The following is a 23,557-nucleotide window of genomic DNA, read 5'->3' as shown; positions in this document are numbered from 1 at the left end:
TGGACAAGAAGTCTTTGAGGGTTGAAACCAGCCAAATTTAATTTGAAACTTCTGCATTTCTGGGTGGGATTTTACGCAGTAGGTGCTCAACTCATGTTCAGGTCACACAGAGCAGACGGGTGTGAAAGCCCCTCTGGTCCTGTTTCCCAGGCCCCAGTAGCAGAAATGTCTCCCTTGCTCACAGATCCTCCCCCTGGCTCACTTAGGTGCCAAAGGGAAAAGTCAAGAAAGAAAGTGCCACAGAGGAAGAGCACAGTATTCCATTGGATAACTTGCTTAGGAGGGTGGATAAGATTATCCTTAATAATCTGACACTTTTATTTATGGATCGTCTGTGATAAAACCCCTCCAAAGTGCTTGCAGTCCATTGGAGGAGAGGAAATAATTACCTGCTTAGAAATCTGAGAGGAAGTTAAGTGACGCAAGACAATTTTGTTGCTGGCTTCTTTTTTGTCTTGCAACACAACAAACTGGCATGATCAGAGCCCTGCGGGGCTGAGGAGGAACAAAGAAGTCTTTCCATCATGCCTTTTCCTGGTCACCTTGAGGATGGCAAGTAAAGTGGCTGGAAGTCCAGTTAGTGAACTCCAGCATGCAGACCCAGGGCAGTTCTGATACGGGACACAGGGTCTGGTGATGTGGAACCTCCGTGAGGACCTCTTTTGGAACCCCAGAGTAACAACCTGTAAAATCTCAGTTTTTTCTTGATATTCTCCAACCCTCAGCTCTCCCACCCTTTCCTTCCTCCCTTTCTCCCTTCCTCCCTTTCCTACTTCCCGTGGCCTCCCTTTCCAGACTCTGATAGGGGTGAACCATGGAAGGCCCCAAGAAGCAGAAGGGAACCAGCGACCCCTGGTGGTAGGCATTGGCATGAGGCCAACTAAACGCTCTGACCCAAGGGGAAGGTCTGTGGGGAGAAGGGGCCACACCACACACTCAACCCTTAAGAGTGCTTCATTTTGCTTTAAGTCTTGTCAGCGTGGGAAATAAACCCTGCTACTTTTTAAATAATGGTAGATATTTCTGGATTTTTAAGTTGACATAGACTTTGGAAAGAAGTTCCTGAACCAGCCCTAAGCAAAAATTGTGAGAATTTTGGTGCAAAATGAGACTTTTGTTTGGTTCCGTGAAACTGTTTAACCCAAAGAAAAGTTCCTCAGATACTAAAATTGAAGGATCTTGGTGATGGTGCAGAGAAGGTAATTAAATCGGTGTGTCTTTCCTGTGCTCCTCAAAATGACTGCCTATTCATTTGTAAGTTTATGTTGGGTCGTGCATGGAGCCTGTTTCAGCTGCTGGGATGGGAAGTGGGAGAACATTCTATTTCTCAACTGAGCGAGCCCTCTGTAGTGTCTGGGGGCAACGTGAAGGCAAGTAGGAAAAAGTAATTTGTGTTCTTCCCTTTCCCTGGCACTTTTCCAATCTGTATTCTGTAATCTACGGAATGTGTCTGACGTGACCCTCAGAGACAGGGTAGGAGGGCCAGCCTGCCATGGTGGTCATCTAAATTCTGGCTCTGGGAAATGATTTGATATCATGATTTCACAATCCACCTCTAAAATGACAGTGACTCAATTGTCCTAAGCAATGACTTTCTGCCAAAGCACCAGTCCTGAATGTCCAAAAACAATCAGATGGCCCATCGGCCACACTCCCACCAGTGACATTCAGCAGATCTCAGACCCGCACTTCTTTCCACCCACACGGCATTCCCTTCAACTTGCTCCTTGGGCCCGCCATTCCCTGGGCCACCCAGGTGTGAAATGCAGAGTTGTCCCTCATTCTTCAAGCCCCATCTCTTTCTCCCTCTATCCTTACCCTCTATTCCAACTGCCTTTTGGCTAGACCAAGATAAGTGTCACAGTCCTTTACTGCCACCCTACTTCTAGTCTCTCCCTGTCCATACCATGCAATATAAGAGAGTATGTTCCAGGCACATGCAACTTCCTATAGCAAAAAGGTTCAGGAAGGAGAATTATTTCCAAACCAGTCTCAGACTCCCACCATCCAATACATTTTATCCCTTAACATGTCCTTGAAACACATTAAATAATATTACTTTAAATGCATTTCATAAAGAAGGCTTTGTGTAACCGTTACTAGCTTAATATTGACTCTAGGCTTGAGGAAAAGTGATGGGGACATAGGTACAGTGAGGTAGGCAGAGAGGGAGGTTGGAGCTCAGAACCACCCCCATGTGCATCCAGATGGCAGCTTCAGACAGAGGTCCAGGCCCAGCTCCTGTCTCAAGACCATCAGAAAAGAATGCAGTGCCCTTCAAATCTCAGTGCAGAGATTTACAGGAGAGTAAGCATTCCCTCTCTCTTTTGCCAATGACGTAGCTGTGCAACATGAGTTGCCAGAGGTGTGTCATGGTCAGTGAGTAGCCATGGAACCCCTATGTTAATAAGTGCTAACTGTAGTTTAGCTCTGATTATGTGCTGAGCAGTATGCTAAATGCTTTTCATCTACTAACTCATTAAATCTTCACGTCAGCTGATTGTGATAGGTAATGTTATTATCTGCATTTTCCAAATGAGGAAACCAGGGGTTAGAGAAATTGACGTATTTCCCAAAGGTCATGTAGCTAGGTCCTGGCAGAGCTGGGTAGGAGCCCTTGTTAATGGCCTCTGGAACCCATGCTTTTAATCACTACATTGTTAATTTATTGGGCAAACGTAAAAACTAACACTTTGACAGTGTAAGTGCTGGCCAAATGGATAAATGGATATATTACTATTGTATGTCAATATACCATTAGCATATTATATTAACATATTGATCATTAATGTTAATATACCATCCCCTGCCTCTTGTTCTTGGTGACTTCCCCACTGGGCTCAGTTTTCACATCTGAAACATGGGGAGACGCAACTTCCAGAGGACCAGAACCAGTGGCTGTAGGTTTTTGCTCAGTGCCTCAGAGCTGGGAGATCAATAGTTTAATTGCTGTGAAACACATGGGCCTTGATGATGTCGCATAAATAATTGTATAACTGTGGCCAGTGATAGAGAGAATGGTTTTCCAATATCTTATTTTAAAATGGATTTCTCTGCAACTAACTCCACAGGCTTCTGGCGGAAGGAGTAGCTCATACAGGCACTTATTTTTTTTTTTTTCCTTCAAGGCACTTTGGCTCTGTTGCCTCCCTCACTGGGATCAAAGGTCACCCATCTGATTGGAGGAGGATGTCTTTAGGCCCCTCAACTGAGGGCAGGGGTGGCTTGAAGCCGGGGCTCTGTGGTTTTTCCTGGGATGAGGGTGGTCAAAAGCCCCTTTGTGATCTCCCAGCCAAGCTCTCTCCTGGCCCCAGGGCCCCCAGCTTTCTGTATCTGTGCATTCCAGCTCTGTCTGGTGATGTCATCCCCAGACAGGGATGCCCTTCTCAGCTCCAGCATTCTAAGCCCGGGAAAGGCTGTCTCTACAGTCTCTTTGGGAACAGATTTTCTGACTGTAAACTATTCACATGCCTCACCCCAGGCCTCATGAATTCCTGGGTCCTCATTTGTGATAGTTCCAAGTGTTTCTTTCCCAGAGTAGCTGCTGTTTTTAAAAAGTAAGATGTGGGCAGTATCTGTGCTAGAGAGATGTGTGGGATGGGGAGGGGAAGGATTCAGTAAGGGGTGGTGATCTGTGAGATAGCCCTCAGCGAGGCCCACTCTTCAAAGAAGCTCTAGTAATTTTTTTTTTGCTGGTGACACTGAACATTACAGTGCCTACTCTTAGAAGAATTGGTGCTGAGTACAGGTTTGAAGCCAGAAAATGTAAACTTCAGTGTGGGGCTCCACTTATTGGCTAGTGAGCTTGGGTAAGATGAATAACATGTATCCCCTGCACTCAAGAAGCTCCTAGGGAGTGAGGAAGACAGTGAGCGCTCATGACCTAGTGTAGCAATGCGTGTGAGTGCCATGAGCAAGGTGTGCAGGAAGTGCCACTGGAGCCCACGGGAGGCACCAAATCATACCGGGAGACTCTGGGGAGAGTACTGAGACTCTCAGTTTTCCCTGAGCTGGATCTTGGGTAATGTCATATGCATCCCTCACTTCCTTCCGACCCTCATTTAGGACACGGACACACACACACACACACACACACACACACACACACACACACAAAATTATCCGAGATAGCCCAGGAACTGGGGCTACTTTGAAATCCTGGTATAGATCCCAACTGAGCAAATCTGGAATCCTCTCCTGTTCTAGGGCTTTGCAAATGCACTGACATTGCAAAATGAAACTCCATCATTTCGGCCAGAAGCCAGGCAGCACCACTCTGACCAGCGTGTGCTTCCCAAGGGGACGAAGAGTGGATGAAGGGAGATGCCCCAGCCTTGTTGAAGTTGTGTCCTCTGCCTTCTAGGAAGCTGCACCTCTGCCCCCTGTAATAGGTGAACATGGGCTGTTCTTAGCCTATCTCACACACATAGCTGTCCTTGGGTGGCAGCCTCAGTGTCCCTTGAAAGGGCTGGTGCCCCAATAGCTTGATGAGGCTGCAGGCGAAGAACCTAGAGCAGAGCCCAGAAGGGAGAGCAGATGTTGAGGTAATATGCACTTGTCTGACGCTCCCTGGGTTATTTATTTGTCAAGGAGATTGCAGAACAGTGCTTGGGGGCCGAGCAACAGACCCATGGGGCTTCCTGCAGACAGCATGATGATGGGGGCCATATAGGGCTGGCTGCTGCAGATGCCCTTAGTGCTAGAAAGAGGCTTGGTGGTCCTATAAGGACAGAACATCAAAGAAATGCAAGCTTGGAAGATAGTCTCTGAGGTTGCTGGGACCCTTCTGATCTCTTTCCAGTGTTAATGGGACTCGTGTGTTCATTTGTTAATTTACTAAACATCTATTAAGCAACTGGTGTTCCCAGAGCTACCAGGGATCCTTGCTAGGGGAAGCTGTGCTCTGCTGCACCATCATCACCATCACATTATCTTCTCTTCATCTTCATATTGGCTTACTGGGCACAGCTACATATTAACTAGCCACAACTCACAGGCGCGTCCATATATTGCGAGCATGTATCAGGTGCTGCACTGAGAGCATTTCAGAATTCACCTGATGAGATCCTCATGGCAACTCTAAGCTCTGAATTCTGAGACCCATATTTCAGCTGAGGATACCAGGCAAGTCTGAAAAGTCCTGCCTGAGGTTGCAACATCCATAATAGACAGAATCAGGGGAGCTTGGTTGCCTGCACAGCCCCGGGCTTAAGCTCTATACCACTGACCTGCCCTCAAGATGTTGACACACTCATGGCTGAAACAAAACATGCTCAAAACGTGAAAGGAATGTTAGGAATAGGCTTCCACGCCCTAAGTGCCTGCACCCAGAACCGAGGCTGCACATGAGGTGAGAGGGCGATCAGAGTGGGGAGGTGTTACGGAAAAAGCCCTCAGAGGAGTGACCAGGGGCAGGTCCAGAGGGACTGATAGGCATGGCCTGGCTGAAAGGAAGCAGAGTCAATGGAAGGAAAGGGAAGAGGGGACGAAATGGTATGAACAGGACTGTAGGTGGAGAACTGAACTGAGTCCTGGAGGAAACAGAAAAGTATCTAGCTCTGCAAAGAAGGGCAAGAGGGATGACTGGGGACTGTGCCCCCCATGCCCTTAGTGGTCAGTGTCCAGCAGTTGTTGACCTGATGAGGAGGAAGATGAGGCATGTTCCCGAAATTGGGAAAGAGCCAAGAGGAGGCCTTAGCTTATAGGGGAGCTGCTCTGGGGTGATGGTGACAGCTGGTAAATCTGGGATGTGAAGGGAGAGGGAGGTGAAGCTGCGTCTGAGGCTGCAATGAAAGCCTCCTTTGCTAGCGCAGTTGACTTATTGAGTCTCTGCTCCGTGCCGAGCTCTGTGCTAGTAGCGCCCTTCCTCTGAGTTAGGACCTGGACGACTCCTGGAGGTGCAGTAGCAGCTCACACAGGAGTCCCTGGATTCCCCGGCTTTTCTCTACTTCTGTTTTCTTTGGGCCTCCAGCTGGACAGCGGTTTTCTCCTGGTTCTGTTGTAGCTGCATGAAGCACCTGCTGGATCCCACTCCGGAGGAGGCCAGATTTCCAGCAGGAGAGGAACATGGATTGTGCCAGCCCCAACATCCTTGCGCACCTGTTCCTAGTCCTCATTGTCTCAGGAATCAACCCCTTTGTCATTGCAACAGGTGTGTGGGCAGAGAGGAGAGGAGGGAGCCTCTCCATGTGTCAAGGCAGAGATGAATATGGCTTGTCCAAGCTGTAGGATGAGGCAATAGAGGCGTGTGGATGAGGAGCTGGTGGTCCTGGTTCTGGCCTGCCTCTCTGTGCCTGATACCATGCAGGGCCACTGACTCTGCTTTTGGAGACTGGTCCTGCTTCTCCCCAGCATCTTTCCAGCCCCTCCTCTGCCCTGCATCTTCCCTGGGTCCTCAGAGATGCCGCATCTCTCAGCGAGGCTGGGCTGTGGTTCTCCACTCCCACTTCTGAGCTTGGTCAGACCATAGGCATGAAACTGCTTTCCTCTTCCTCCATGAAGTTGTTGGCTTTCTGAGTCTCTCCTGAGTTAAAGCAGACTCAGCATTTCCTGGACAATTCCTGTAGCTTTAGGGCAGCCATGAGAAGGTCTCTGGGTCCACGATGGTGGAAGGTCAATCTGTACAATTTATCCTAAAGAGCAGACTCTTTAGTCCTGGTTCCTTGCCCTCTATTGACTTCAGACAGCCCAGAGCTAAGCTGTGGGTCCTCTTCTGTCTCTCCTGCCCTTAGGTGAACTTGTCAGATGTTGGGAGTCCAATCTGCAGGCCACATCTTCCAGCCTCTTTATCTACTGCACATATAGAAACCTTCTAACCTCTTTATATTAGGGTTGTGCTCTCAGTGGGCTTGGATGAAAATCATAGAGATCCCTTCATTTGAATAATAATCATTGCACATTAATCATTGCTAATATTTATCAAAGCCCCCTCACTCTGCTAAGTATTATCCATGCTTGAGACATTATCATACTTGCCCAATAATGGTAACAATGAGGTATTGTTATTATTTCTGTTTTTTCATATGAGGAAAGTGATACTCAGGAAAGTTTAGTAGATTGCCTGAGGCTACACGGTTCCTAAGTGTCAGAGTTGGGAGTCACGCTGTTTGCACCACTCCTGCGCTGCCGGTGCACCCCAGTTCAGGACTCTGGTCTTTTGCAACATAGATGAGCGTGGTCCATCTGCCAGGTGTCAGAAGGAGCTGATGCGTGTAAAGTGCATGGCATGGTGTGGGGTACATGGCAGGTGGTGAATAACTATCTATTCATGGAAACTTGTTTTCCTAGGGGTGGGAGTTGCCCAGGCTCCTTTCTAACCAGAGGCACATGGGAAATGGCCAACCAAGATTTTAGGGTGCAGGCTATCCAAAGAAGTGGTGGCTCTGGGGTCATGGGGTGGCTGACCTACCAAGGTTTCAAACCTGTAACTTTAGCACACAATGCCCTCTGGTGTCTCTGGGAACGGTACAATCAATGAAGCTGTTTCAAAATATTCCACATGTGAAATATGCTGGTTTGAACCTTTTCCTGGTGTGTTCTTTATATCAGTCCTATTGAATTCCCTATTTATTTCTTCAGCATCTTTCTCTTCTGGAGTCATAGCATGTTCTTTGTGTCACCACTCAAACAGGTGGTGAAGGTTAGGAGGCCATTATCCCTGGTTTCTTTTTGGTTTGGACATTGCAGGGCAAGACGTTCCTAATGGCAGCATAGAAATCATTATTTGGCTCCCAGAATGTGTGTAATGGGAGACCCAAAGGGACCGATTGTCCCGGCAGTGTTTGGTAACACGGCGCGGGATTCATGCACACACACTGCCTGTCTAATTAATTAGTGTTTACACTCTTGCAGTTCCCTTTGCATCCTCTTTCTCCTGGCTGGAATCAGGAAATCAAAACAAAGTGCCTCATGGAGCTATTCTGGGGCAGCTTAAGCAGCATGAACACAGAAGCAGGGTTTACACCCACCTTCCAAGCCCTGAGACTAAAGGCAGGAAGGCACAGATGTGGCATCAAACAGTCCACCCTGCTGGCGAAAGAGGGCACCTATTGGCCACGTGGGCCTGGCTGGGCAGTTTCTGCTTCACTTTTGCCGTAGAATCTCCCAGTCACAGTGAGGGAAAGCCCCTAACTGGCTCCCTCACTGTAAAATAGGGGAAATCTACACCATGAGGCTGAAGAACACGAAGATGATTACTTTGAGTGTTTTCATTCATGCATTTATTCAACAAATGGTTATTGAGCACCTACACTGTGGCATGGTTCAAGGGTCTGAGATACATCACTTGATAAAGATTTCTGCTCCCATGGTGTGTATGGTCTAGCAAGGGCGTAAACAATAACCATCATAATAAATGCAGGACGCAGTATATCAGAAGGGAACAAGTGCTGTGAAAAAAAGCAAAAGCAGAATGGGGAGAGGGGATTGGAAATCCAGGGGAGAAGTAGAAGGGAATAATTTTAAAAAGCAAAAGCCCTGGGGAAGATGCGAGGTGCTTCTATGACTGCAGTCTTATTCTCAGATGCCCTTGGTGTGGGGTTGTAGGGATATTGGCAGTGAGGGCCTGGGGTATGAGGAGCTCCTCTGGTGTGGAGACGGACTTGCAGCCCATCAGAGTCTGATGGGAACTGAGAAATCCTCCAGTCCACCAGCCTGCAAACTAGGCAGCACTTCCACAAGGAAGGGCCCCTTTCTGAAGACGTTTAACCCACAATCAGCCAGTTGCCAACATACTCAGACCTCATGCCCATATTCTCGTCTATCTTCCTGCCAGCCTGCTGCAACCTTCCCAGCTCCCCTTTGTCCCAGACACAGTTGTATCACCTGCCCTCTCTCCCTTTTCACAGAATTAGAAAGGGAAGGTTCTAGAGATTGTGTTTGAGCTGAGATGTGGCCCCATCTTCAGAGCCAGAGGGTGTACATGTGTATACATGTGTGTGCGCATATGTCTTTGAGTGTGCGTGTGTGTCTCCTGGTTCCAGCTGTGGCAACTCAGACCCAGAATCAGCTCCTCAGGCCATTCATTCATTCATTCAACAATGAGTACCTACCCTGTGCCTGATTCTGGCACTCTTTGTTGTGCTAATTCTTCCTTTCAGGTGCCGAGTGACAGTGATGAGGTCTACATCATTTAGAACCTGTGGGTGCAACTGAGTAGACTGCATATCTATGATCCAAATGGCTCACAGTTTGCTCCCTCTTGAGAGACATCATACCGCTGTTGTGTGCCAGAAATACGGATCCTGGTCACTTATTGCTTGCCAAGGATCTTTGTTGCTACTTTTGCCTCCTTGGGAGCCAGGTCAGAGCCAGGAGAGAGACCCAGGACAGCTAGGAGAGCTGAAGTCATGTGCTCCAGGCTTCTGAGAGGAGCCAAACCTGGCCCCCTTACTTCCCTCCTTCAGCTCCTCACCTATCCCTGCCTGCCCCAATGAGGTCTCCCTTGTGCAAACTGACTGGTTTGCATTTTGTTGCAAGGGATCTCCTTCCAATTCTGGGCAGTTCAAGGCCTAACTCTGGCTCTGGCATGGCTGGAATATGGGGCGCCTCTCCGTAAGCCCTCCACCTCTGGCCCTGTGAGCAAGGCGTGACCTCCTTCCATCCTGACCACCAGCTGGTTTGTCACGTGCCTCTGTGTTGGAGGTTTGAGGGTCTAGGTGGGGAATTAAGATTGGCCCTGGGACATATGCCTCCAGGTTTGCTCTGTTCCCCTCTCCATCTACAGTTCCAGCTCTATTTCCCTGTTTGCTGGATAAGACCCCACCCTTGCATTCTTATACCTGGGTCCAGCTCCCAAATCTCAAAGGTGTAGACCTCCACTAGGAAGTTTGGGGAGGATGTGAAGGGATAGCGGAAAGGGAGAGTGCAGAGGTGTCCTGCATCTTTAGAGATGAATAGCACTGTTTGCTCATTAGGGAGATTAGTCCAAGCAAGACGGCAGCCAGAACGCTCTAGTGCAAGCATCTGCCTGCTACTGGGAGACTATATTTATTGTTCAATCCTTCAATGGATGTAAATAAACAGCCCAGCCCAGATAATGTTCCAGTAAACAAACAAGCAGCTGCCAGGAGCTCCCTGGATGGCTGACCTTTGCGGAGGCCATGCTGCTGATGTTTCAATAGCAGTCTGTCTGGCAGTGCAGAGACTCACCGTGCCAGGGATGGAGATAGGTGGCAGTGCCTGCTGATGAATCGGCAGGGGGCCAGCGGGGCTGGAGGAAAGGGTCTCGCTGCCATGGAAGATCCCAGGGTCTGGCTGCCTTGGAAGACTGAGTAGCTGGGGATGTGGATGCCTGGATACCCAGAGTAGAGGGTGTGTGTGTGTGTGTGTGTGTGTGTGTGTGTGTGTGTGTGTGTTTTCTTGGTAAGTTGCATGTACTCTGGAGTAGCGCAGTGCACATTGAATGCTGTAGTGGAGGTTTCTGTGTGGCACAGGCGAGATGATGCTCAGTCCTTAAGTGCTCATGTGGCCTCATCGGTTGTTAATGTTGAAATGCATCTATGCAATTGGTAGTCAGTTGCTGCCCCCAACCCCAGATGCCCACCACCGTCTAGGTGTCCCACTTATCACCACTCTCTCCCAGGGCAGTATTACTTGGTGCGGGTAAGCGTCCCCAAGAATCTCCTCCCATAGCAATGATTCTGGCTGACTGGTTGGTTCCCTCCCACGAGCAGGGGTACCAGGGATCCTGCTGCACAGGAGGTGTGCCCAGAGTGTGGGAAGAGAAGGCATGGGTGCATCAAATGAGCCTGGATTAGAATGAGACCCATGCAGCAGCATTCTGACTTGATGGGGACCATACAGCTTGTTGGAGCATACAGCCCAAGAATGCCCAGAAAGTAAGGGCAGTGGGGCACACTGCACTGTGCCATAGCTCAAAGGTGCCTGGGAGACACAAAGGGGTTGCAGCAAAGGACGGGGGGAGGGAGGGTCGGGTGGGGTTGGGGGTGGTTGCAAAATCTCAATGGAGCATGCCTCCAGGGGATAGTCACCAAACCAAATTATTAGCAAGGTCACTTGGTGAGTGCAGAATCAAAACACAGGGAAGAGAATAGTCTAGAATTGTGCTGTCCAATATGGTAGCCTCTGGCCACATAGGAAGCACCTGAAACATGGCTGCTTCAAACTGAGCTGTGCTGTAAGTGTAACATGCACCTCAGGAGGCAAAGGTATAGTTAATATGAGGAAAAGGAGGTAAAATATCTCAATAATAATTTTAATAATTTTTATACTTGTAGACATGCTAACATGATCATATTTGGGGTATATTGGGTCAGATTAAACATTACGAAAATTAATTTTACCTGTTTTTGTTGTTGTTGTTGTTGTTGTTGTTTTGAGACAGAATCTCGCTCTGTTGCCCAGGCTGGAGTGCAGTGGCGCGATCTCTGCTCACTGCAAGCTCCGCCTCCCGGGTTCACGCCATTCTCCTGCCTCAGCCTCCCAAGTAGCTGGGACTACAGGCGCCCGCCACCATGCCCGGCTAATTTTTTGTATTTTTGGTAGAGACGGGGTTTCACCATGTTAGCCAGGATGGTCTTGATCTCTTGATCCACCCACCTCGGCCTCCCAAAGTGCTGGGAATTTTACCCGTTTTTTTAAATTTGGCCACTACTAGAAAATTCTGAATGACATATGTGACCCACATTTGTGGCTTATACTATCTTCCATTGTCTAGTGCTGTTCTGGAACATTCTACTGGGGCTGAGGCAAGGCCTGCAGGGGCACCCCTCCCTACCACAGAGGACACAGTGGTTCTCTGATCTGCTCTAGTCTCTCTCTCTCTCCTCAAGATGATGCTGCAGAAAGATGATCAAATTCTTCCCCTTGGACACCCTTTTTCCAATTTTTACTCTAACCCTCCTGTCAGTATGTTACATCTTTATGAAATCTATTAGTCCTGCCAATTTTGCTACTTCAGATCAGTCTTCCTACTGATGTAAAAGATTTCGTCCCCTAAGGTGGCTTTGAGTAAATCTCATGTTACCTGTTATGTGTTGTATTAGTCCTCATCACTGGCAGCGCCATATTGGTAATTCTAGGGCGTGATGCTGCCTGCCCACTAGCCTCACCTGGAGCTGGGCTCATCATCCCTGGTTAAACTCCAGTTGGCCAGATCTCCTGAGAAGAACAAAGCGAGATCTTTGAACACCCCTCTGCCATAACATTTGCCACTGGGCATTATTTGTGTGAAATCTGAGCCCTCCAGGAGACAGGCCTCCTGGAAGGCAGGGCTGGCACTTACCACCTCTCCTCTCCAGAAGGAGAGGCCCTGGAACAATGGGCATTCAACAGACGCATGGTGGGTGTGGGATGTGTCGTTCCGTCAAAGGACACACAGGATCAGGGTGTGGTTTCCTCCTTGGTGTCATCCTCAGAGATTAACATCTTCCAAACACCCAATGTGTCTTTGTGACCCGTGATTGTTTTCTTTACATTTTCTTTTTTGAGACAGAGTCTCGCTCTGTCACCAGGCTGGAGTGCAGTGGTGCCATCTCAGCTGACTGCAACCTCCACCTCCTGGGTTTAAGTGATTTTCCTGCCTCAGCCTCCTGAATAGCTGGGACTATAGGTGCCCACGACCACGCCCAGCTAATTTTTGTGTTTTTAGTAGAGACGGGGTTTCACCATATTGGCCCGGTGGTCTCAATCTCTTGATTTCGTGATCCGCCCACCTTGGCCTCCCAAAGTGTTGGGATTACAGGCTTGAGCCACAGTGTCCGGCCAGTTTCTTTACATTTTCTACCCCCACCCCCAACAAAAAAATCAACTTCTGTTTTCATCCTTTCTCATTATTTAGGTGATCCACAAGTATATATACTATGTAAAATAAGAAATCTAGGCTGGGCCTGCTGGCTCACATCTGTAATCCCAGCACTTTGGGAGGCTGAGGCGGGCAGATCACGAGGTCAGGAGTTTGAGACCAGCCTGGCAAATATGGCGAAACCCCATCTCTACTAAAAATACAAAAATTAGCCGGGCATGGGGGTAGGTGACTGTAATCCCAGCTACTCAGGAGGCTGAGGCAGGAGAGTTGCTGGAACCCAGGAGGCAGAGGTTACAGTGAGCTGAGATCGTACCATTGCACTCCAGCCTAGGCAACAAGAGCAAGAATTTGTCTGAAAACAAAAACAAACAAACGAAAAAAGAAATCTAATTTGTTCAAGCTGTCATGTTATAAGTGTCGGGGTGGCCTCTGCATTGATGCTGAACCGTGGCCACTGGTCAGTGTGTTTCCTTTCATCTCAACTATTTCTTTCTGGCTTGGGTTGTCTTTTCTAGGCTGTTCTTGAGTTGCAGGCATCTGGATTGTGTTCCTACCTTATGAGGGGTGAACTGAATGTGATCTTGTATGTTCAGGTGAACTTGACTAAGATGATGGCTCTGCTAGTCTGTTTTTCTATGAAATCTTACTTAAATGCTACCTATCATTTTGTTGGCCTTTTGGCTGCCTGAGTATTGGGAGTAGTAAATGGTGGCTTTGATCCCTTCCTCAATCCTGACTCTTACCTCGATTATAACTAGCAGCTCAGATATTAGAGACTGTGGTTGTTTTACATTTATTCAGTAATTACTTACTAAGCACAAACCACGTATCAGGGATTGCACCGAGTACAGCAGGCATGACCTCTTCCTTGGGAGACTCATGGTCCCAGGGCTATTTGCCCACGTGGCAACTGTCAGCCCTGCAGAGGGTGGACCCTTTTTTTTTGTAGTTCACCTTTGTTGTCGGACTTCTTGCTGTCCCAAAGAGTTTACAATCATTTGTACATTTTCCTGCTGCCTCCTCCAGGCCATTTATAAAAAATATTAAATGAGATTAGTCATAACACTAGTTACTTCTCCATGCACAAACCTGTCTTTTCCTGTCTCTGAGTCAGTTCTCTCTCTCCATGGCCAAACTGCCCAAAGTCCCATGGAGACTCATTATTTTTAAATACCTTTTCATGTGGAACCTTGTCAAAAGCTTCTGGAAAATCTAAATAGCTAAGAGACAAGCACTGAGCTAGGAATCAGGAGACCTGGATTCTAGTCTTGTATGCCATTGGTTTATCATCGAACTTGGGGCAAGTCACAGAACAGCCTCCATCTCAGCTGCTTCATCAGGAAGATGAGAATGATTATTCTGGCAATCAACATCATAAAAATTTTACAACCATCAGCTGAGACAGTGTTATTTAAGAATGCTTTGCGAGGTATAAAGCAAAAATATAAGGGATCATTATTTAGAAAATTTACAATAGCATCTTCATTCATACGCAGGTTTCTCTCCCAGAAAAACTGCAGTAGATAAAGACACGGCTCCTCCAGCACCCCTGGGGTGATGCTTGTTTAAAATCAACTCCTTTGACATCTTGAAGGAATGCAGGTTTACATAAACAATAGTGCCAGGTTCAGTGTGAGCCTTTGGTGTAGTGTGTGAACTCATAGAAGCATAACCACTGGAATCAATCAGACCCTGGTATGGGTGCAGCCTGTGCCATCTGCCAGATGTGTGACCTTAATCAAGTTATTTAACATTTTTCGTGCCACACCTGTAAATGGGGACAATATTAATGCTTACTTTACTGAGTTCTGAGATTTAAATAAGAAAATAAATATATGTAAAATGCCTATCATTGTCCCAGACCCATAGTGGCCACTCAATAAATAGCAGCTTTTGTTCTATTTGTCTGTGTTAAGGGTCCAAGAGCCAGCAGCTGGTCCATTCTACCTAAATTTTTGGATTGCCCATCAAACATTCAGTAAATTCCACCATAAATTCCTTTATCCATGTCCTGTGTGAATTTTTTCAACAGATGAATAAATAATGCTTTTCTTTGGTTTTCTGAAAAGTTGTTGGAGGGTGAGTTGGGTAAAGAGAGAAGGAGCCTTTCCAATTACATATTTCCCACTGGCAAAGTGCAGAGGGTGGGGACTTAGCTGCATCCAGCCTCCTTGCAGAAGGCCAGGCCTATGGAAACTTGGCCAATTGGTGCTTCCTCGTCCACCCCTCTGTCCCTCCCCCAAGTCATCTGGTTTCCTTTGATGTCCAGCCACACCCAGCAAACCCCTCATCCTCAGGAGCAGGGAAGTTGGAGTCGAAAGATAAAGGAGACTGCTCAGGCACTGAATGTAATTTCATTTGGGGATCAGGCCAAGGGGCACTGGATGAGGCTTAGTTCCGCCAGCATTCCCCCGGGGACCCTGCTCTGGCTGACGGTGGCCTGAGGGGGCTGGAGACCAGCCAGGGCATTCAGTATCATTCTCTGCTTCTGCTCCAGGGGCACCTCCCAGCTGGGGATGAAGCTTGGCTGGGCCAGGGGCCAAGGCCATCATTTGCGCGGTCAGACTTGGGTGGTAATCCCAATTGGTTTTGCACAAACTCCTGTTTCATGCAGATTAGGAAAGGAACTGGCGAGCGTGGACATCTGGTGGCTTGGGGATGGGCACAGAAGAAGGAGGGCTCTGGGAATCAGAGGCATTTCCATTTTAAACACTAACCATGACTCCTTTAACTGTTGTTTTCATGGGCTTAATGGGAAATTAGCAAAGAGGAGTCTGAACTACATTTATTTATTCATTCTTTTTTAGAATAAATATTTGTCAAGCTCAAGTGTTTGAGCACCAAAATCAAGAATGACTAGAGAAAGTCTCAGGAATTGTAGACTAGAGACAGACCCTGACCTCAGCCCCCTGCCTTTAGGTGGCCGCCACTGGGAGAGACACGGGAAACCCTCTGGGAGCAAGGACTCTCATGTAACTGGTGGTAGGAAAAGCATGGACTTCCAGAGTCAAACTGAATTCTAATTCTCTCCCCAGATTTTATCGCACAGGCCAGTTGTTTAATGTACCTGGGTATCATTTTTCTCATCTATTATCAGTGCATCCGTTAGGACTTTGGATGTTGCAAAAAAAAAAAAAAAACACAACAACAACAACAACAACAACAAAACCTTTGTATTACTGTAACATAAAGAAAATATCTGGAGTAACTAGAAAAAACCTTTGTATTACTTTAACATAAAGAAAATATCTGGAGTAACTAGAAAGTCCCAATGTCAGGCAGGCTTTGGGGTTACTTTGATTCAGTGGCTCAGCAATGTCACCAAAGACCAATTTTTTCCCGTCTCTGTGCTTGACCTGCCCTGGTTAGGAGAGGGCTGCCCACAGATCTTTGAGCTCCAAGTTCATTTTACCCCTTTGAGAGTTAGGAAATATGATCTCTTCTCTCTACCATGAGTCCCTGCTTTGCTCTGATTCACGTTGATTGGCTTGAGCCTATTTTCTCTTAATCACTGTGGCAGAGAGTAAGATCAAGCTGGTTTGTTTGTGCTCATCATGGACAATCTGGGAAGCAGGAAGTGGATTCAATCCCACCCAAAAGGTGGGAGAGGGTGGAATGGATGCTGGAGGGGCACATGAGCCATAATGAATGAACATTAAACCCACGGGATTGAGAGGATTACACCAATAGAGAATTATGTGCAAAACCATCTCCCAGTACCTGATGTCCATGAAGCTTAAAGTAACGCTTAAAAGGAAATTTTAAAAATCAGAGTCCAGAACAAACCTAAAATCAAGCAAATAAACCACAAAATAACCTGATATTAGAGTTCATGGACTCAAGAGAAATGAAAGGTGGGAGCCTTCTGGGGGACCTGGTGTGGTCAGTTGTCATTAATGTGGTGTTCTTTCTGTAATTTAGTTCCTCAGAATCCCTCTTTTATTCTCCTTGATCTTGTGAGAGGTTAAAAATTACACATTAAAAATTAAAAATAAGAGTGCCTAATGGAAATATTTGGAATATATTCTTTTTCTTTAGCTTTATTGTTGAAATCTCTAAAATTACACTATGTGTATCTTACAGTCCTGTGTGTGGTGGGGAAGTGTGGTGATCCCCTAGCTCTAGCCTAACCACACTCTCAATAATATTTGTTCCTAGTTTATGGGAATGGTGTTATTAGCACTCACTGTGCAGTGGTCATGTTGGGTCTATGCACTCAAACACAGGATGGTTCCAGAGACCTTGGCCAACATCCAGAGGCCAGACGAGCATCATGTAGGGTTGTAAAGCTCATGTCTTTTCTAGGTTAGTTCTCATTCATGGGGCATGTGGGCAGAAGTCTTCTTTCCATTGTCTCTAAGCTGTCCCAGCATTTCTAGGAAGGACTTGTGGATGGCTGGGGAAAATCTACTCAGCTGAGTGTTTGCAGAAGGTTGTGGATGACTCATGCCTGAAGCACATTTTCCTGTAATTCCCTCATCCCCTTCCCTGGGGACGTGAACAAAATCTCTAGAAGGTTTCAGGACCTAATATTATAAGTATAAGCCACTATTTCAATGCCAAAAAGAGACCTTTAGTGTGAAACCTTTGGGGTTGGCCCCCTGCCTGGTTCCCCTTCAAGGTACAGCAATGACATCTGGGTAACAGTTCCCTTCCTTACACTGACATATTTTTCTGCTAACAAATGCAGCAAATAATATTGCCTTTCCAATGCAGGGTGACACTCTGATCTGAGGCAGCTTCAATTACATGTTGTTCCTCCAAGCCTCAGAGCCTCATCTTTTTCTCCAAAGACCAGCAAGAAAGGCATCAAATGCTTGAGCCTGAGGCAGAGGGAACCAGGGAGATCAAGACTGGATTCTTGGTGAAGCCCAGCTTGGTCCCCGGCTTCCCTCTCTGCCACTCCCATGCTGAGGCCCTTGGTGAGCTTATGTCACTCCACTCCTTGGCTTTAGCCTGTGAGCACTGTAGAGACAGAACTCATGCCCTCTCCCTCGGCTGTTGACAGGGTCTCTGGCTGAAGTTTGACTGCGGGCAGTGCAGGATCTGAACTCACATTGACTCTCCTCCTCTTCTCCACAGATCCGGGTGGATGGACCCAGGGGCAATGCTCTCCAGTATGAGACCGTGCAGGTGGTGGATCCTGGCCCAGTCCTCCGGGATATGGCCTTCTCCAAGGACCACGAGCAACTCTACATCATGTCAGAGAGGCAGGTAAGGCTCTTTGGGCTCTGCTAGACGTTTGTCTTACAGCTAAATACTAGCCTGTGGCTCAGTACAAACCTTAGGAGGCCAGCTGCAGAGAGGTGATTTGATTTATTTGGCGCAGTGTGTATCTTTTCAGTTTTGCTGCCTGGGGACTGAGGCTTGGTGTTCTGAAACAGGAAAGAAACATTTAAAATATCAAAATATTGGAGACTCTAGAACAAATCCACTAACTTCAAAATCATGTGTACATGTTCAGGGCCAACATTTGCTTTCTTTTGAAGAAACGTCATACGGATGTCCAAATTGTGGGTCCAGATTTCCCTATACAAAATGTGATCTCAAACCAAAGTCACCTTCCTGGCCCCCAGAAGCCTGTGGGAGGCAAGGATTTATTGCCAGAAGAGCCTAGTTAAGGGAACACCATGGTCAGGACCCAGAAAACAGAGTCTGTGTGGTGAGATACGTTGAGGTAGGGCACGGCCTGAACATTTGTGTGTACATACAACTCTGTGGAAACTCCAGCAAGTGCCACGGAGCCCGCCCGAGAAGAACAGATATGGTGCAGGTTTACTGATGCTGAGTAGGAAGTCGAAAACCTGGGCTTGGTTCTCAAACTGAGCTGAGAAGGAAGTAAGTTTCTATGGAGTCCCTGAGCTCGGGCCAGGAGTCATATATCTGCAGCAGGCAAAGGAAGGGGTTTCACCTTGGACATCCATGTATTTAAGGGTATTTCCTGCAGTCCTCTAATTCACTGCCTGGAGTGCTCCATCCCACAACACACAGCCCACCCCAAGTGTGGTGCAGGACCACCGTACCTCTGCCCTGTGGCCTCTGTGGAGGCTGGGTCGTTCCCTGGAGCTGTCCCTCCAGGCCATGAATATGTATGCGTTAGCTCTGAGTGGCAGCAGCAGCCATGAGGGGCAGATCTCTCCTCTTTTTCATCCTCGTCAGCGTGGCCTGAACTCTCTGGAGGACCCTGCTAACAGAGTCTGGATTGTTCTGCCTGGACCCTCTCAGCATTGTGGGGGAGATGAATTCCACATTATGCCACCCACGGGGCTTGTGCATTATGCCTTAGCAGTCACAGGAGCTCTGCCCTCCCCAAGAGCTCAATGACATCTTCTCTTGGTGTCGGACTCCCCGTTCTCCCAACTTTAGCCACACTGGGACCCATTGTGCCCTGGTTGAGGCTGCCACGGCTTGGGAATGGTCTCATTCCCAAGGTGGGGTAGAAAGTGGAGTATTTTTTCCTGGGAGGAGAGACTACCAAGATGGAGCCTGCAGCTGGGCACAAGGCTTCCCATTTGTCTACATTCCTTGCTCTTATAATAGCTTCCAAACTCCCCACTCCCAGCCTACCTCAGAGGCCCTCGGAGCTGAGGGGAAGTAGCTTTCCTTGGTGGCATGAATCATCTGGAGAAGATCTTCACAAGGCATTGAATATTCAGGATTTCTTGCCTGATCTGAAAGCCAGCATTTCTGAACCTGGGACTTAAAACATAAGAGGACTTTCAAAGATGGAAAATATAAACGGAGCCAGGTGCAGTGTCTTGCACCTATAATCCCAGCTGCTCGGGAGGCTGAGGCAGGAGGATTCCTGGAAGGCCAGGAGTTCAAGGCCAGCCTGGGCAGTATAGCAAGACTTCGTCTCTAAAAAAATAAAGAGAAATTTTTAAAAAAGCATAAGCTGATAATATGAGTTATCAGCCCCCTCTGAGAACTGAGTCAGGATTCTGAGCATTACTCCTTCCCTGGAGGGGCCCTTCTGAATCCTTGTTCACCTCCTTGTCCTCAGCTATTTCCCCTTGGATGGGTAATGTGTTCAGTATCCATTCAGGCTTGGCAATGAGGCACCCTGAGAGCTCCATATTATGGGCACATTGGAAAGGAAGGCAGGAATGAATAGAGCCAGGGCATTCATCCATTCCAGGGCTGCTCCACACAGATGGGGAGACTGGCCTGCCACCCAAATGACCATTTCAAAGCCCTAACACCTGGGCCGACAGTGGTCTCCACTGCACTTGTGGATTCTTGGTGGAGATTTGTAGAACAGTGCAATGATTAAGTCCACAGGTGTTGCCATTGGAATGACTGAGCATGCATCTTATATCTCATTTACTAAATGTAGTCTCTGATAAGTTCCTAACCTCCTTAAGATTCAGCATTCTTTACTGTCCTATGTAGGTGACAATAATATCAGATAGTTTTGTTCCAAGAATTGAATGAGATATGCATATAATAAACTTAGAACCATGGCTGGCACAGAGTAAGTGCTTGTTAAATGGAGAGACTCTTGTTTTTATGACTCTGTGACAGGAGTTTCCAGACACTGACTGTGCTTACAGTCAGGCAAGGGCTGGTATTGAGATTCTAGATGGTCCATCTGGGTTGGAGCACAGCAGCCCAGGTGAGGCCAAGGTAGGCAGGGAGCAAAAATCCAGTCCCAGGGGAGAGCCCATGAGGAACTCAGGCCTGCTTGACAGACTGGGCACGTGGAATAAAGCTCAGGGCCAAGCAGCTTGGTAAATATACCCGGGTATTTTCCAGACCCAGGGCATCAAGACTAATTCCAGCCTCCTTCAGGTGGTGGGTCTCCCTCAGCCATGATGGGTCAGAACACTTTGCACACCGTGTCTGCAGGCTAAGGGCATAGCTTGGCCATGATGTCAGCGTGGCCTGGAAAGCACTTTCCTTTCTTATCTGACTAATTTTTCCTTGTCTTTCAAAACTTAGCTTGACTGTCACATTCTTCATTGGGTTATTCCTGGCCTGCAGTTAGACAAGTCTGTAGTAGCTCATGTCAGACCAGGCTGTGATGATGACTTCCTTGTCTCTGTTGCTGCCAGCAACTTGAGAGCATCCCATGCCTTGCCAGCCTAAATCTCACGTAATAGGCCCCTCATAATTTTTTAATGAATGAGTCCCCAGTGCCTTCATTGAACCAGAATTGGAAGAGAGAGGTACCAACAGAAATAACCTATTGCTTCAGTGAATTTCAAAGCTCAAACTTAAGTAACTGAAAGACTAACTGAAGCCTGACCTTACTCTCTGCCACAGAGAGTAAGGGTGGGATTGAACAGACAACCCTGCTTCCCAGGTTGTCTGTGATGAGCACCAACAAACCAGCCTGATCTTACTCTCTGCTACAGAGAGTAAGATGGAAAGAGAGAAGTTCAGATAAAGGAAGCACCTCCCGTGTGTCAGTAATCTATCACTTGTATTCATTGGCTAGGGCTGCCATGACAAAATAGCACAGACTGGGGAGCTTAACCAACAGAAATTTGTTTTCTCCCAGCTTTGGATGTTGGAAGTCCAGGATCACAGTGTCAGCAGGGTTGTTTTTTCCGAGGCCTCTCTCCCCGGCTTACAGATGGCTACCTTCTCACTATGTCCTCACATGGCCTTTCCTCTGAGAGCAAAGCCCTGGTGTTTCTCTGTGTGTCCTACTCGCCTCTTCTTCTAAGAGCACCAGTCAGATTGGATTAGGGCCTCTTTCTATCAGCCTTATTGTAACATAAACACCTTGATATGTTTTTGCTGTGTCCCACCCAAATCTCATCTTGAATTGTAGCTCCCATAATTACCTCGTGTCATGGGAGGGACCCTGTGGGTGGTAACTGAATCATGCAGGCAGGTCTTTCCCATGCTGCTCTCATGACAGTGAATACGTTTCATGAGGTCGGATGGTTTTCTAAGGGGAGTTCCCCTGCACATGCTCTCTTGCCTGCTGCCATGTAAGACATGGCTTTGCTCCTCATTTGCCTTCCACCATGATTGTGAGGCCTCCCCAGCCATGTGGAACTGTGAGTCCATTAAACCTTTTTCCTTTATAGATCACCCAGTCTCAGGTGTATTTTTATTAGCAGAGTGAGAACGGACTGATACACACCTTTTTGAAGAAGCCATCTCCGAATACAGCCATATGCTGAAGTGCTGAAGGTTAGGGCTTCAATGTGTGAGTTTTGGGGAGAAATAATTTAGCCCGTTACATCACTGTCATGACTTTTGCCCTGTCCTATTTTTTTACATTTCTTATGTTTTTGTTTTAACTTACGGTTTCAACTTGGATAACCTACTTTAACTGTCTCTTAAGTAGTAGTATTATGGATCTAACACATCAGTCATATATAGTATGACTAATGTACTTACAAATCAAACAGAACTATTAAAATTATTAAAACTCCATGTCTGCATCCACACAAAATCTATGTGTGTGTTGCTTTGGGAACCACTGATATATTGGCTGTAGCTTGGGTTTTGACGTCTGAAGACCTAGATTCAAGGCCCAGACCTATCCTCCACTGGCTGATGACCCTGGACAAGTCAATCAGCTTCTTTGAGTCTCACTTTTCTCATCTGTAAAATGAAAATAATCATGATAATCTTCTTCCATCACAGAGCTCAAATAACACAAGAGACACATCTAGTAACTTTCAGATTGTTATTTTTTTTTTTCTTCACATGAAGTGAAGACCTAAATATTCCTGAAAGTTGTGAGTTAACAACATTACATACCAATGAGTTAGTCCAGGGGTCAACAGACTTTTTCTGTAAGGGGTCAGATAGTGAATAGTGTAGGGTTTGTGGACCATATGGTTTCTGTTGCCATTATTCAACTTTGCTGTTGTAACACAAAAGCAGCCATAGATAACATCTAAACAAATGGGGACAACTATCTGCCAATAAAACTTCGTTCACAAAAACAGGTGAAGAGCAGTGGTTTTGCAATCTCTGAGTCAGTCCTATAATGAAAATGTGTTAGATGATGACCCTGGCATTGGAGATGGTGGAGTTACTGTGTACAGGTCACTCAAAGAAGTGTGGGGAGAAAATTCCTCAGCCTATTAGAATGGACCCCAGCACCACATATCCAACTGCTGCCTGACATCTCCACTTGGTCATCTGGTAGATATCTTCACTTAACATGTCTAAAGCCAAATTCTTCATTGACCTTCCCAGCACTCCTCACCTGTAGTCTTCTCTATCTCAGATGATAGGGATGATGGCAGATGATGGCAACTATGCCATTCAAGCTGAAAATCTTAGAGTTATCTTTGATTCCTTTCTTTATCCCTTGCCCCACATCCAGTGTGTCAGGAAATTCTACGGACTCTACAAAATATTTCCAGAATATGACTATTTCTCACCACTTCATTGTTACCTACCTGGATTGAACCCCCATGGTCTCTTGGCTGAATATTTGCAATAGCCCTCCAACTATTCTCTCTGTTTCCACCTTTGTCTTTCCAGTCTTTTCTCCATGCAGCAGTTAATCTTCAAAAGTTTGAGTTAGGTAGTGTCATTCCTCTGTTCAAATCCTTTCAATGGCCAAAGTGCCTGTGAAGACCCACAGGGCCTTATATGCTCTGTCCTCATGAGATGTCCAAGCTCATCACCTGCCACTCTCCCGCCTCCCCTACTCTGCAGGGCCAGGGTGGGAGAGAGTGCCCTGGACACAGAGATGTCCTCTGTGATGCTCCTGCAATATGGCAGTCTCCTGCTTCGGGATCTTTCTCCTGGTTGTTCCCCTTTGCCTGGAATTCTCTCCAGGTATCTGCTTCCCCTGAGTACTACAGGTAAAAC

The 23,557-nt window shown here is 47.1% G+C and overlaps 1 protein-coding gene across 1 annotated transcript in view; it reads left to right on the top strand.

Moving 5' to 3' along the window:
* Positions 1 to 23,557, top strand: part of PLXNA4 (plexin A4) — a 449,849-nt gene that overhangs the window by 256,619 nt on the left and 169,673 nt on the right. The window contains exon 4 of the mRNA XM_007982959.3: positions 17,849 to 17,980. Within this exon, the coding sequence (XP_007981150.1) occupies positions 17,849 to 17,980 (132 nt within the window). The remainder of the gene's footprint in view (positions 1 to 17,848; positions 17,981 to 23,557) is intronic.

This window comes from Chlorocebus sabaeus, chromosome 21 (genome assembly GCF_047675955.1).
Source record: "Chlorocebus sabaeus isolate Y175 chromosome 21, mChlSab1.0.hap1, whole genome shotgun sequence".
NCBI classification, from domain to species: domain Eukaryota; kingdom Metazoa; phylum Chordata; class Mammalia; order Primates; family Cercopithecidae; genus Chlorocebus; species Chlorocebus sabaeus.
Note: the sequence above shows the minus strand (reverse complement) of the source record. Positions and strands in the feature narration are given on the sequence as shown.